Source organism: Hydractinia symbiolongicarpus, chromosome 6, assembly GCF_029227915.1.
Source record: "Hydractinia symbiolongicarpus strain clone_291-10 chromosome 6, HSymV2.1, whole genome shotgun sequence".
Taxonomy (NCBI): domain Eukaryota; kingdom Metazoa; phylum Cnidaria; class Hydrozoa; order Anthoathecata; family Hydractiniidae; genus Hydractinia; species Hydractinia symbiolongicarpus.
In genome coordinates, this window is record NC_079880.1 from 25,571,805 (window position 1) to 25,586,925 (window position 15,121).

Consider the following 15,121-nt stretch of genomic DNA (forward strand, 5'->3'; position numbering starts at 1 on the left):
TCAACGGAGGTATTTTAATGTTAGGCCTTATTGACAAGTTGGACTTTTTTCTCACCACTTATCCCACCATTTTTTGTTGTTGTTGTTTTTTTGTTTTTTTCAATTTTTTCCTCATACACATTTGTAAACAACTTTGTTTGTAATAAATTAAAATTATTTTTCTTCATGAACAGTTATAACAACATGGAGTAATAGTTACTGTGCGAACCGTTTTAAAGATTACACTATACAATTTTGACAATGACGCAATATTTATGTCAGAGTGCATTATTTTTAAAATAAAAGTTAATGCAATTTCTTACAGATATTTATAATTTATATATAAACTTCTTAAATGTAGAAATGTGTTGTATTTATAAAAGTAAATGTGTCACCTCGTGTCAATAGATTGGGGAGGATTGTCGGAGGAATATGTTCAAAACAAAACATTTTATTTCCAAATTTTTTGAATAAATGAAATCGCCTTTTAAAAATCACTGTGCTATAAAAACTGATTTTAAATACCAAAAGAAAGAAATCTTTTTAAAAAAATACAGTACCTCCGGTAAAGTTTGAAGTTACTTATTTAAAAGAGACAGAATATGTTTAAGGGTTTTCCCCCTATCGGTTAATTTAACTATGTGTTAGAATTGAGATGGGAGTAGGTAGATAACTGATTACCAGCAATTGTTTTCGATCCCGCAAGACTGTATTTTTACGCAATTAACGCCACTTACTGTTAATGTTCACAAAATTTGCCAACTTGTTTGTACAGAACTGTTGTTAGTCAAAATCGTGATTTGACAAGTGCTAAAAAGAATTTTGTTTGTTTCTTAAAGGCGTTATTTACAATGGGCTTGCAAAAAAGAAATTGTGTTGTTTAGAAAACCTGAATCAATTTCTTCTCTATAACACAAATAACAACCTAAACCACCATTTAGAAATTTTCGATAAAAGTCAATTTTTCCCCCAAATATTTCCTCATGAGTTATAAGGGTAGCAATTTTTAGTTCAAGTCTATTAGATTTAGTGACAAAAATGCCTAGGAATTATCTAAAACTTTTTTCTTCTCTATAATAATAGCCGTATTTTGTCTGTTCAAAAGGGTTACCGTGTACCGTAACGGAAACATGAAATGTGATATATAAAGGACAGGCGACCCCGTGGATTTTTACACGGGTTAACGACTATCTTAAATAATATCTCGAAATGTCTGTTTTATTATTAGTTCTATCAACAGTTATATTATACCCATATTGCAGTTGAATAGCACGAAATAGCGGCAATGCCTAGGATGTATAAGACAGGTGAGAATTGGAGGACTGGATTATAAGTGGCAGCCAACTAATGGATTTTTCCACAGGTTAACAACTAGTCTCGTACTCTGTCTTCTGACTGTCTGTTTAGAAGTAAAAACGTTGTGTTAAGGAAAAAGGAAATGCGATATTTTAAGGATGGCTAAACCCATGGATTTACTTCACAGTCTAATAACTAGTCTATATTAATACCTATATTTTTATTCAAAATGGTAGCTGAATCGTTACTAACCATGCATACAATAACAAGGCTTGTGATATGTACAATAGAAGAAAATGAGCTCTGGCAACCCCTGTGTAGTTTTTTATGGGATAACAATTAGTTCGCAGTATTATCTAAGCATGTATCCTTCACTTTTCCACCAAATATTAATATATATTCAATGCTAAGTACAAAAACAAGATGAATAGTATTAATCTGCTCTTGTGCAAGAGTTTTTTTATTAAAAATAAAAAAAAAAATTGTTGCACAAAATTTTAGGATCCTTTCATTTTCGTAAATGTCAATAAAGTTGTTGTTAATGATTATTTGTTGACTGGATTCCTAAGCAAAATGTCTGTCCATTGTTTATGGACGATTTCCTCTACTTGTTAGACACCCTTTGTTTATATCCTACTAAGAGCAATTATGAAAATGCAATTAAGCTTTTCATTAAGATCGATTAGGAAATAAAGAATCCTATTATATTTGAACAAATTGTCAGTGGTCATAAAAAGATCATAAACTACTCTCTTTTTCACTAATCACTCCTGTGTATTGCTTAATCAAGTTGTGATGGAGTCCTACAACATCCCCTGCCAAGTTTTAATTAGGCTTTAAAACAGGGATAGAATTAGGTTGATACAGCTTGACGTCAACGGTTGGCATCACCGTGACCATGCTAACAATGACATCTAAAAATGACAGTTTTATTTGTTTTTTGTTTATTTATTCTGCTTAATACAATTATTAAGTCTTGAAGCAATTTTAAATTGTTTTTTCTTAGTATAGAAAATGTTAATGAAAATCATAAAGGCTTTTTTCATTTGGTTACAGCCAAAAAATCCAACAACTTAGGTAGGGTTATAATATTTTGAGACCCTTTGTAGGGCCATATTAAATATTCATCCTTACCATAATCCTATCAGTGTAAAAAAGTGTGCTTTAACGATGTCGGAACATGTTTTGAAGTCGGTCAATGCTTTTTCGGAATGTGCTAGCTATTTGAAAAGACTAGAAGAGGTCAGAAGATATATAACACTGAAGGGCACAAATTATTTTTTGTACAACTTAGTTCCCATTGCTTCGTACTTAAATTTCCTGCAGAGCCTGAATTATAATTATAGTGGTCATGTTCTCACTCCATTCAAGTGGTATAAACAATGTAGTGAGATTTTGCAATCTTTTATTTACTATACAGTTTGGCTATCTGTCATACTTTAACACTTCGTGTGTGTAGGTATTATGATAAGTGAACCATTGTTATAGTTGGTTTACTGTGCTTATTCGCAAATTTGATGCACAACTTCTTATTTATTATCCGTGAAGTGCTTGTAAAATGTTTAAAAAAAAATTTTTTTTTCCTTCATTGTGTGCCTGTGAGAAATCCAACAACCATTAAGTTAGCACAAATTATTCTCACATGATACACCTTTTTTTTTTGAATCTTTGAAACAAAACTGGGGAATTAATGCACATTTTAATCAAAAACAGTGTACCAGAAATATGCTTTCTCGATGCAGAAATATCTGTTGGACAATCATAATCAAAATTACCCTGATTACATCATAGATATCCTAGCATGCACTGTCGAGTCAAAACACAATTCAGCCTTCTAAATAGCTTTTAAATTGCACCCCTTCGGAAAGATATGCATGGTTAAATTTCCAAAATTGTTATATTTCATGCCGACAAAGCCTTGGTGTGTTTTCATTATTATCGTGTTTTTATATTAGGTATTATATTATGTAACGGAACAGGTCCCTACACATTTTGTTTTTGATTTAAACCGGTTATTTCAAATTAATGAATACAAGGGTTCTTTATCGGTTTACTTTGCAACAAAGCTTTTGTGAACAGTGAAGGAGGTATTATAAATCGGATATTCTTTATATCTTGTTGCATAAAATCAATCATGAGTGGGCAGGAAGTTTGACCGACATATGATATCCTAATAACATGAAACGTTAATTGAATATGGAAATCTGGTCTTTGTTTTATTATTTTTTAAACCACAACAATTATGGTAAACATGGAAACAACTTAGCATGTTATGGCTAAATTTGAGTTCTTAAGTTTTGTTAAACCACCTAAGATGGAGATAATAGTGTCATTGTATTAAACTTAATACTGTTTTGATACATCCACTCAACCAGAATGTCAGGAAATTTTGTAAAAAACTGCCTGTAAATATAAAATATTGCTGATTTTTAAGTATGATTTCCTGCGAAATGACAACCCGAATGTTAAAAAGAATTCCTAACACCAATTCAAATTCTCATGAAAATTTCAATTTTTTAAAAAAATCAAGACTCTTTAAAAATTCATCTTGTTTGATCCCTGAAGTTGAATCTACTTGAAATACTTAAAATATTTATAGCTGGCTATAGCTGATTGTTATATCATTTACATATTGTGGTCTGTTAATTATTAGATGGTTTGTATACATCTATGTAACGTTCAAGAATTAAGTCAAATAAGGCAACATATTATTTACCATTCTCCGCCTTAATATGTTTTTTTGGTTATACATTTACAGATTAGAGTAGAATTAAGGTTGACATTTCTAATATTTTAGAACTTTATTACAAATAACAAAGGGGTTAAATAAAAACTGCAAAATTTTTCCAAAAAGAGACTTTTTTGAACTATAAAAATATCTACGTTGACGTATGTAGCCTTCCAGTGCACAAGGTGTTTAAGTACACGTTTGTGTGAACCAAGTTAGACAACTTATATTATGATTGATGAGCAGTGTCGCACAGGTAAACAAACATGGCTGCCTCGGTTCCTTACTCTAAGACGTTTGCTTTGTTTTTCTATACTAGTAGTAAAGTAATCAGAAATGCCATTTTAAGTTGTTTTTAAGTGTATTTTTAAATAACGTCCTTTTTGTAGGAGTTTGTGGACCATGTTTTTTAATTTTCAGTTTAAAAAGTTTTCAGACTGAATATTAATATAAGTTAATTTTTTCTCTTTTTCTTTTGCTATTTAGCTTAACGAACGAAAATTTGCTGATGAATTTCAATTTTTTTGAAATTCTTAACTCTTTTTTTTGTTTTATAAAATCGTGCCACAATATAATCCCTTTTGATCTTTTCTTACACCGTTATGTTATGTTTAGAATATCTCTTGACAGGTTTTGTTATGTTTGGACTATATTTTAACCACACATGTGCGTCATGTCCCATATATTGCACTGTGCAAACAAACAAACCTGAGGAAGACACAACATTAGTCTCATGTTCGCTATTTGCATTATCACTAGTAGATTAAAGCTCTGCGATAGGGGTGCATTTGACTAAGCGCAATACTCAATGACGGTGCGTTTGACCGAAATAAAGTTGCTTGTTGTGAGAACAAACATTAAAAAAAATAGAAGTTAACCAGTGACAAAATCCACAGGTTCGCCCGTTAGCATAATGAATTAGAGATTTAAAATAAAGCTACCCTCAGCCATTTTAAATTGACACAATATGGTATTAATACCAGGGACCAGTCTTTGTCCTGTGAATAAATCCACGGTTTTGCCCGTCCCTTATATTGTTCTTACATAAGCCTGTGATTTGGCTTTCGTACACATTTCGTGCATTTTTAGCACGAAGTAATTTGGCAGCCAATTTGAAGACAAAATATGCCTGTTGTTACCACCGAGATGATTATTTGAAAGTAGTGCAATGCAGGAATTTCCTATACCAATTTCTCTTTCGATTATTTTTTATAATTATATAAGGAATGTCGTTTGTTTTTTCATGGCTGAAGAAATTATGACATTAAATTTTAATTTGAGAAATTCCTTTTTCGAATCTTTTATTAAAGAATGTATTCCTAACATATAATTATCTGTATTTTTTATATAAATTTATTTATTTCGTTGAAATTTCTCTTTTTATCTTCTTTCCTATTTCGAACAACAATTTTTCGACTTAAATCTAGCGGTGAAAAGCACTACAGGGGAGTGTGTAACAGCACTCTACCGGTGATTCTAAAATTCAGAAGCATAATCGCTTTTAATGAATACGACTTGGTTTGCTGAAAAGGACTGGGAACTAACCATAACATACGTCTTCTGATAATCTTTTGAAATATAATTGAAGCGAAATTAATGGTTTGACTGAAGAGTTATTTTTACTATAATGACGTCATCTATATTCCATCTCAGTGCTAAAAAGTAATCAGATCTCTTAATTTTTCTGAAATCCTGTGTCTTTTTTTAAATCTTGTCACGTTTTGTCATCTCATTGTAATTGCGTGCACATAATTATGAGTGAAAGATAAACAAACAAATAAGAAAGTTTTTTGGTAAACAAAAGTTACATCAAAACATCGATGATTCAAAAATGACGTCATGACGGCTCGACTTAACCCACAATGCAGCAGAAATTTAATATTATTATATCTGTCCAATATATATATCCTGTTGACAACTTGTCCTCATCGTGTTGTCACTTGTCATCAATCATTTGAAATTTTTGTTATCTAATTTTGCACATGTCTGTTTTTGTTGCAAATTAGCCGAGCTTTGTTATTTTAACGAATGAAAGATGTTAGACTTGGACGTCATGTGTTGACTTGGTCTCGCCTTGTTTGGTACTTACCTGGAGTAGCCTACACGTTGCTTTTATAAGCTACGGAATTGCTTAAGGGCTGTGACTAAGATTGTGGTCATAATTTAAAGCTACTGTCAATCAACTGGTCAGGCAAAGTTTAGGAACCAATCTAGCAAGAAAACCTAAGTTCTTAGAAAACATTTTCACTAAACCAAAGCATTAAAGAGTAGAAATAGCAATTATAAAGCAAAATATTGTAAAATTTAAATATTATGGTTAGTAACTTTAACTATGAGGCTAAAATTAAAAAGGGTTGGAGTTGTTATTAGATTCTTTAAGGCGTTAACATGTTTTGTTACGAATACACCAAACTTGTCATAGTTAGTCAGTGTTGTTTGACTAATATGACGCTTCAGTAACAGTAACAGACGTCGTGGTTAGCTTTTATGCATATATATTATCCAAAAAAACCACAAATAGCCTGTTGAAGTTGTATTCTCGCACAACTAGCAATGTTTTTATTTGCAACAACGAATTTCCATATTTGGAGGCTAATGTTCTCTTTAAAGTTCCAATTGTTATTAATTGAATACGCGATAGTGTTGTATATTATGTTCGGAAGTTTTTAATTAGCTTTTTTGCTGTGTTTTGGCGCCATCTTCGTTTTGATGACGTCAGGTCGAGTTTTGTTTTTTCCAATATCAAATATTAATTTCTTGATTGATATTTGTCAATGTTATTACCACACTTCCATACAGAGGTTAACCCTTTTATATAATTTGATTTTGTATCCACCATTTTTATGACGTCACCGGTACATCGGCTTTGATAGCGGGTGTATTTGGCTTTTGTTGTTTTTTTGACTTATTAAATAATAGACGAATTATTGTATGACGTCATCCTGGCACATGCTAGAAATCATTATTTATCAATTCGTTTGTCGCACGCAAACTGCACCCCTATTCATGTGAAAGTTTAATAAATTTTGACCACTATTGATATATTCGTGTTTTTCTGAGATTTAAAAAAAAAACCTGGACGTTCCCCTGCGCTGGATGTCACTGATGTCTTCTTTTTACTTTTAATTTTAAGTCTCCTGCTGTTTACCATGTCTGTTTTGTTTTAATAATATTATCTAACATTTACAACGAGCCAACTCGACGCCGAATTTCAATATTGGAACATAAAGGGCAATCCATTAGCATTGCCACCAATGCATTAAGTTTTTGTTTTTTTAAGTTTCAAAAAAAAAGAAATAAAAAAATCCTTGACTAGATGCACAGAGATTTTTAAAGATTGCTAGTTTGTGTTTTGAGATGTGGGAAGCCAATTGTACACTGTTATATAAGAAGCTTTTGTTTTAAATTTCGTGATTTTCAGTGATAAGGCTATTCACCTTTATTAAACCTCTTGAACTATTCGTGTTTTCTAGTTTTAGCCTCGATATACACATAGCCTTATTACACCATCCTCTTGAATTTTATTAAGAGGGATAACAAAAGAATAATAACTGTGTATAAACCTAACGAATTTTGTAACTGGAGTTGTAGTGAAAGCTTTGCGCAACATTTAAAGTATTTTGCTGCAAGCTCTGTGGAAAGATCCACTTATGCAGACAAGTATTAAAAATGACTAACTGTAAGCCCGTGGAAAAATTGACAGAAATTCTTCTACCACTCCTTGCAGCTACCATCTTTGCTTCGCAAACAAAGAGCCGGGAATTATACGTTACGTTACGTTAAGTTGCGTTAAGAATAAAACGGTGTGTTTGTTGTGAGTTGGGAAAACGTTTTGCCGCATTTATATGGAGGTTTATCTAAATTCGACGATTAAAAACCAATCTTAAAAATGACCACCATAGTTTGCCAAGCAATATTTTTATGTGTGTTTTTCGTTGCTTCTTAAGTAGTTGTGAACCGTTCGCAAGGAGACATCAAAATAATGTGTTTATTTTCCCCTGACATTTTTAATGATTGAATACCCTATTGAAGGGGCTTGAATAATCATGACGCAACTTGTAAACACGTCAGACTCGTTTTATTTTTCTCGCCGACTTGATGTATCTCGCCAACTTGATGTTTCTCGCCATCAAAATGGCCGAAATAGCATATTGATTGTAAGTAGTTGTTAAGGCTTAAGTGCGTAAATTTCATCCGACTCATGTCCATTGCGGCGCTGAATGGTTTATTTTTGTTGCTCTATTTTTAACTCTGTCATAATATTGACGTTAACGTAAAAATAATGTGTGCTGGGTTTGCTTTTCCCAGCTTCGAATAAAACTATGGTTACACGGCGTTATTTTAAAGAGTTGTCTTTTTTGTAAGGCTGTTTAGGAAATTGTCTAGAAATTATTTATTATGTCGAATTCTTTTCTTTGTATAGGAAAAAACGAAGCAAACGTCGTGCTAGGTACAGGGCGCTTCGAAGTACAGATCCTGATGGAGCCGATGATGAAATTCTTCTCATTCCCAAGGCCATGAAAGGTAATTGTCATGTAGTTAGATTTTTTTGTGCTGAGATTGTTAACAAACTTGTTTAGAAGTTTGGATAAAGAAACGCTACTAAAAAAAGTGTTGGACATTTTTAGATACTGTGAAGTGATGGCGAAATTACCCTGTGTAATTATTTGTTTAAGTATTGCATAATTTGTGTTCTCCTCCACGGGGTTTATTAACACAGGGATTAGGTTAGAGTGACTTTGAAGGATTAATAAAATGGAGGGTGTAAGTCACTTTAAAGCTGTTTTTAATCTGGGTTATTTTAGGAAATTTATATTTCAAATCCTTATTTATTTCGTATGGCGTAATGTGATGAATTAAGCATCTTTGGCCCTGTGTACATTAGCGCACCTAACACTAGGAACATTTTACAGAATTCTTTTTTATACATAAGATTTTCCAAAATTTTGAATGCTATTGACATAAAACACTTGCGTTTATGAATCTTTTGAGAAATACTTTGTGTGTTTAAGTATGAAAAATAAAAGAATTTAAACTTTGCTATATTTTGAAGTCTAAGTTTAATTTTCAGGGGGTAAAAATGTATCTGATAACTTTGTAAACGTTGTTACGATTGTAGTGAAAACACATGCTTTCAAATTTGAGCTTTGGTTTGTTTTAGAGAAATTCTCTGCGAATAGTTTAACGTTTACAGAATCCGATGAAGATTCTGAAGAAGAAACAACAGTATTCGACAAAAATAGACTTGTAAACGGACATGCTCGATTAAATGGTTCGGCAAACGGAAAACTGAAATATCGAGACCATGCTATGTAAACGCACGCAACATCATACAGAAGCCACAATTTTCTTATGCACGTAATTTAATGTTCCAAGCGCACGTTGTGTTTTACAAAAGACTGGGTACGAAAGTCGTTAACCAATATTAACCATACGATCATTTCAATGAATATATGCAGGTTTATAGGAGATCGTTTATGAAATAAAATTGTATATATAGCGCATGTATAACCTTGTACGTATGTTAGGGTGCACCTAATATTGAATTTCTTTTTGTTACATCGTACACGCAGCGTAAGAAATTTTTGTTGTGTCCCTTAAAAGTGAATCTATTTAATTTCTAAGATACAAATTCAGCCTGACCTCACTGTAGAAAGCTGCGAGAACACACAAGTTAAATTTACACCGCATATGTGAATCAAAAATCAACCTCGTTACCATGTTTTTTTTCAAGAATGTGATTGCAAGTGTTGGAAACGAAGTTGTTTAGCACTATATTTTTATATAGAAAATTGATAATAATAATCGTCTTTCGTATAACTGTTTATTTATTTTCTTCTCTCGGCCAAAGAAAATAACTTTTTGGGTTAGCACATATTTGCGCTTTTGACCCTGTGTCTGTTTTAAAAAAATAGATTTAAACATGCCACACGAAGTCATACCTTAAGTTTGAGCATGAATATAATCACAAGTATTATTTCCTGTTACCGGGGGTATCATGTTCATATTGATTGTTCATTGATAAACTTGTCTTGTTCATGCTTTCATTATGTCCATTTTGTCGTTTCTGCTCGACTATTTGGAAAGAAAGCTTCAGAAGATATGAAAAAACTAAGGAAAACTCGCTACTTACTTATCGCGGTTTTTCTCGCTGGTTTAAGAAGGAGGGCTTAACGTGCTATATTTAACACACTTGTGTCAAGACTTAAACTTGAAGTGGTGTAGTTGGTGACGTTTTAGACTGTGAAATAATATGGACAGCTGATAAAAATAACAGAAATTTGCTCTCGCCTGTACACCTAAGTTATTTTAAGTTAATTTAAACTCATGCTTTAAACCTCGGTAATTCGCAACGTTTCTTGTACCTTTGTGACCTCAACAACAATTTAAAACGCCTGGGGACAAGGTCGCTCCACGCCGCAAAAATTCGACCAAATGTGACAATAAAATTAAAAATTTCACTAAACTAGTTCAAAACACAAAAGATATGTTACAAAAAAAACATTGTATAACACAAATCAACACCAACTCCGTGTACATATATTAGCTAAAAAGTGTTATTACGAAGTTTTTCGTTTTTTTGAACCACTTTTTACGGCGAGATTCCATTGATTTTCGAATTCCCTCAATGACATTTGCATATTGCGCTCTTGGTTCATCTTCTTGCGGATTTCAGTAAAGACTTTTCCTTGCATATCTATGTTAAAATCGGCAATTAAGCGTGCAAAGAAAAATTTATATTTAGATAAGTAATGAAAAATCCAGGACCACTTACCCTGATCAAGTGACATTCTCCTTGGCGTAAATAGACGACCCATTCGCAAAAGGCAAACGGTGGTATACGCGTTTATACAAAACAAACGCGTTGTCGTCAACATCAGAGAAATATATGGAATACACGAAGTAAAGTCGAGCCACAATCCAAATATATTTCTGCAGGCAATAAAAACGGCTTCGATATTTCGATTGACTGCTACAACCTGTACAGTTTGGAAGAAGCGAATAAACATGCTCATACAAATATCGCAAATTATGCAGAAATCAATGTACATGGTTAGCAAAAGTAAATAATAATTTTGATCCACGGCACACCAATTTGCGAGAATTATCGAAGTTATCACAAGTAGTCCGTAAAATATGTCCCATGTACAACCAAACAGTTGACGAAAGTAAGCAGGAAGGAGAAGTCCATCTTGATTTACCGGCTTACTCACTTGGAACGTGGCCATTTGCCTCAAAAAATGTTGTTGTTTTTTATTCGAATTTGAACTGACGTTCGATCTCATTTGACCCAGGCCTATTATTTTTCCGCTACAAAAACTAAAAATCGTATTAAAAAGTGATGTGAGTTCGACAAAAACGGTAAAAAATAAAGTTCAATGGCAGATTTATGTTTACAAGTACTAAATTTTAGATAACCCCTTATCATTTATTGATCTTCTGTAAGCCAAACACGAACCTTCTCGTGTGCAAGGCTAATAATAAAAAATCAATGCAATACTCTTTAAAAAAATGGCTTGTTAAATTATTATTGTTATTATTGTTAAATTATCTTGGCCCTAAAAATTGGTAAACAAATCTTTTTATGCCCCTCAAGCGCAATTATTTTGAGCAAGCCCATGGCACGATTAGTGCTAATTATAAACATTCATCAAGGGAGTTATTTTTTGCTTCCGTCGGCAAGAAATTCTTTCGTCAGAACGTTGTAAACATTAATCTTAACCGGGTGTCCATTATGTTAATTTCAATAAGCGAATTCTTTATTAAGAGCATCAGATTTTCGGGCATCATTTGAATCCCTTGTAAGTATATATTTTATTGCAAAATTTATTTTAACAGTTTAATTTTTGTTCTTATTTCTTTAAGGATAGGTATTAACCTTGTAGTGTAAGAGCATTTTTTTCCTTTATATTTCGGCCCCAGAGTTTCCTAGGTATTCGTTAAAATTTACCGCTTTTTTTTGCATTAAGAATCTGTTAGAATAAAGATACATGCTAAATTTTTTTGGAGATTTTCTTGTGCATTCCAGAACATTCTAGCCATCGTCAGCTCGTTATGCGTCAAAACAGACACGTATCATAACCCCCCGTCTCAATACAATAACAAACTTGTAAAAATAACATTGTCTCAGGGAAACCCACTTATTCTTATTTAAAGAATTTTAATTGGTTAAGCTTTATAGCATAAGTAATCTTGATTGGCTCAAAAAACAAAACATTAGAGCCCAGCTGATTTTCAGATTTTTAGAAAACAACATTCTCAACAAAAATAATTTGCATTCTGCTATAGTTTTGCACGAGAACAGTAAGGAGCTACATATTACAGTCCAACACAAAAATGGCAAGAGTGTTTCTTATTAAATCAATCGTTGAGAACACGGAAGCGAATGAACAAGTAAACGTGATATTCAGACATCTAGCCAGTCGAGGCAACGATGTCACTCTATTCGGTAAGGTGTTTTTGCAATGTTGTTTTGATTTTTAAGTCGCTACAATTTTTGCGTTGAAACCGTGTGATTTTTGCTCTTCAAAGTCATGTAATCCCTTTTGCAACAGATTTGCCAATAGAACTTCATGACTATCTTTGAGCATCCAAGATTTTAATAACTGAACACAATAATAAACTTTCTAGTTTTCGGTTGCTACTACAGAGCGGGCACTGGAATTCTAGCATTCCTTTTTTTTAAAAAATTTCCACGCTTTTATTTTAGCTGTATGTTATGTTGACTGATGTGCGGTATAAAATATCAAGTAGAAGAGAATTTGAAAATTCGCACACACTATGTTCGTTCGTTTGTGTAGAGTATATCAAAGTTTCAAGAAATGATTCAGAATCGGAGTTTAAAGTTGTTTTTCTAAATTTGTCCTCATTTTGAGTATATCTTTGAGCTTGTATCTAGCACCAGTCTTGATCCAAAAACTAAACAAAAATATATTTGCCAAAATTTGCCGCACTTTAAAAAGTGGTTTCCCTTGAGTTTTAAAAACATCTGCTCGCAATCTAAGTTTTTTTTAGATTTAATCTTTAATTTCTGTGTCTACGGTTTCTCTCTTTTTATTTTTGTATGTAAATAGGATTTTTTATTTTTTAGATATCTCGCATTTGGACTGGTCAAATTCATACGACGAAATAGAGGTTCGGAAACAAATGGACTTGCTGAACGTGCTAGAAATAATGGAAACGGCTGATGCCGTGGTTCTTGTGACGGACGAATACTGTTCCTACCTCACTCAGATCGTTCAGAACTTATTTTCGATGACTTGTAAAAAACTAAAGCGTTCCAGCAATGTTTGGAATCATAATGGAGTCTGCTGTACAATCCTTGGAGGCTCAGTCAGAAAATCAAAAGTCGCGAAAGAACTTTGGGAGGTGTTCCAGGAACAAGAGTTGGACTTTACTGACCTTTTCCCATACGGGTCACCGCGTTTGTACAACCTCGATTACACGAAGGAAACCGCCCAACCAACTGTTGTTTAAAGTCATAGTCACAAGAAAAAAAAAAGTGAAATGCTCACGTGACAACTAGTAATTTTTAATGTATAGAAAATTGTGAACATTTTAACATCGCGTCCGTGGGGTCTATCTACACAAAAGTTGATCTTATGTATATAGCTACGGTTGATCTGTTTAACAGTTTCACACATTTTCTTTGCGTTCTGTTGTTACTCGTAGTGTTGTTTTCTACGTATATTTCGCTCTACACATTTTTTTTTCTTAATGTGCTAGAGGAAAATCTTCAAAATTCCTTTTTTGTCGATAGACGCCTTCTGGCCCCTTTATTTTTGTATGTAAATATTATTATACGCTATATTTTTTATAGTTTAACTTATGGTCAAACCTCTAGTATTTAGAGATTTTTTTTAATGTGGTTAAAACCAAAAGGGTGGAGAGAAAAAGAGTAAAAAATTAGCTTTAAAGTGATATAAAAGTCATTCTAAACAATCTTAACGTGCTGAAAGGAAATACCTTCTGAATATTTCGAGTTTTCGTCCCCTTGTTATTGTATATTGTTTTTTGTTGTTGTTTTTTGTTAATGTTATTTTCGTGTATAATAGACTCAAAAAATGTAAATACAAAGTGAAAAAAAGTGTATATAATTTGTAAGACGTAGACAGTTGAGTTTTAGCTTTTAAAGTGAGAAAAAATTTCCAAAAAAACGAACACTTTTTAAAAAAGAGAATTTATAGTTAATAATAAAATAACAAACACCAAATTTATTTGTTTTCTATCCCCCCCTCCTATGCAGATAAAGCGCTTGCAGTGTTCGTATAGAATAGAGTGTTATTTTTTGACGCCTCTGTCGCACCTATCAAACTTAGATAAAAAAAGATTGGTTGTCAGGGCAAACTTCTATACCACACGTGTCAATTGCAAGATTTCTTTTAAACACAAACTGTATTGAACGTCGTATCAATTATTTAGTATTGTGATCAAAACCTGTTTATTATGTTCTCCATATGAGCTTGTTTTTACGCAACTTTTAATAAATCCACATGCTTATTTAAAGGAAGTGCGGTGGAGCTTTTCTTGTTTTCCTCGGGGTAGATCAGATCTATTGCTGGTGGCTTTTCGCTTTTTTAAAAGCGTTTTCTTTTATCATGCAGGGATAACAATTCATATAAAAAAGAGTTTCCCCTGAAATGTTTTCAATTAATTGCATGATGTTAAAGAAGAACCTGACAAGCTCTTTTCTTAACATTTTAGTAAAAGAAAACACCAAATGATTGAAGTCGTACCAACTTAGTGTCCAGTACATTTTCAAGTTACAAAACTTGCAGCATTCAGGTAAAACAGCGGGGAGGTTGCGATTCACGCAAATTGGACGACAACAACTGAACAACTGCACGCACCCGTATTTCATATTTAACCTTTTTAATCGTACGATGCAATCGGCTCCCACTAAACAATTGATGTTGATTATTTAATAACAGATAGCAAATTAAAAGGTTTTCAACCAACAATAAGAAAACCATTTCTTGTGTAATTTTTCTGTCTATTAGAATGTCAAAACAAGTGTCTCACGGGGTTGGAAATTAATATTCATTAAGGTCCATAGGTCCTCAGCGAAGAATAAAGTTTCGCTGAGTGTTGTGGGTCCTAGAAAAGCGACGATATTTT

The 15,121-nt window shown here is 32.7% G+C and overlaps 3 protein-coding genes across 5 annotated transcripts in view; 2 read left to right on the forward strand and 1 right to left on the reverse strand.

Annotated features, from left to right (window-relative positions):
* Positions 1-10,029, forward strand: part of LOC130647830 (dyslexia-associated protein KIAA0319-like protein) — a 28,214-nt gene extending 18,185 nt beyond the window's left edge. For all 3 annotated transcript variants that reach the window (XM_057453817.1, XM_057453818.1, XM_057453819.1), the window contains 2 exons: positions 8,427-8,527; positions 9,165-10,029. In XM_057453817.1, the coding sequence (XP_057309800.1) occupies positions 8,427-8,527; positions 9,165-9,319 (256 nt within the window). In that variant the 3' untranslated portion in view covers positions 9,320-10,029. The remainder of the gene's footprint in view (positions 1-8,426; positions 8,528-9,164) is intronic.
* Positions 10,030-10,441: 412 nt separating this feature from the next.
* On the reverse strand, positions 10,442-11,581 carry LOC130647833 (uncharacterized). The gene is made up of 2 exons (XM_057453821.1): positions 10,779-11,581; positions 10,442-10,700 (listed from the first exon to the last, which is right to left on the reverse strand). Exons 1-2 carry the CDS (start codon positions 11,287-11,289, stop codon positions 10,564-10,566), a joined length of 648 nt encoding a protein of 215 aa, XP_057309804.1. The 5' UTR covers positions 11,290-11,581; the 3' UTR covers positions 10,442-10,563.
* A 691-nt stretch (positions 11,582-12,272) lies between these two features.
* Positions 12,273-14,216, forward strand: LOC130647834 (uncharacterized). Its single transcript, XM_057453823.1, has 2 exons — positions 12,273-12,452; positions 13,095-14,216. Exons 1-2 carry the CDS (start codon positions 12,341-12,343, stop codon positions 13,478-13,480), a joined length of 498 nt encoding a protein of 165 aa, XP_057309806.1. The 5' UTR covers positions 12,273-12,340; the 3' UTR covers positions 13,481-14,216.
* Positions 14,217-15,121: the final 905 nt, after the last annotated feature.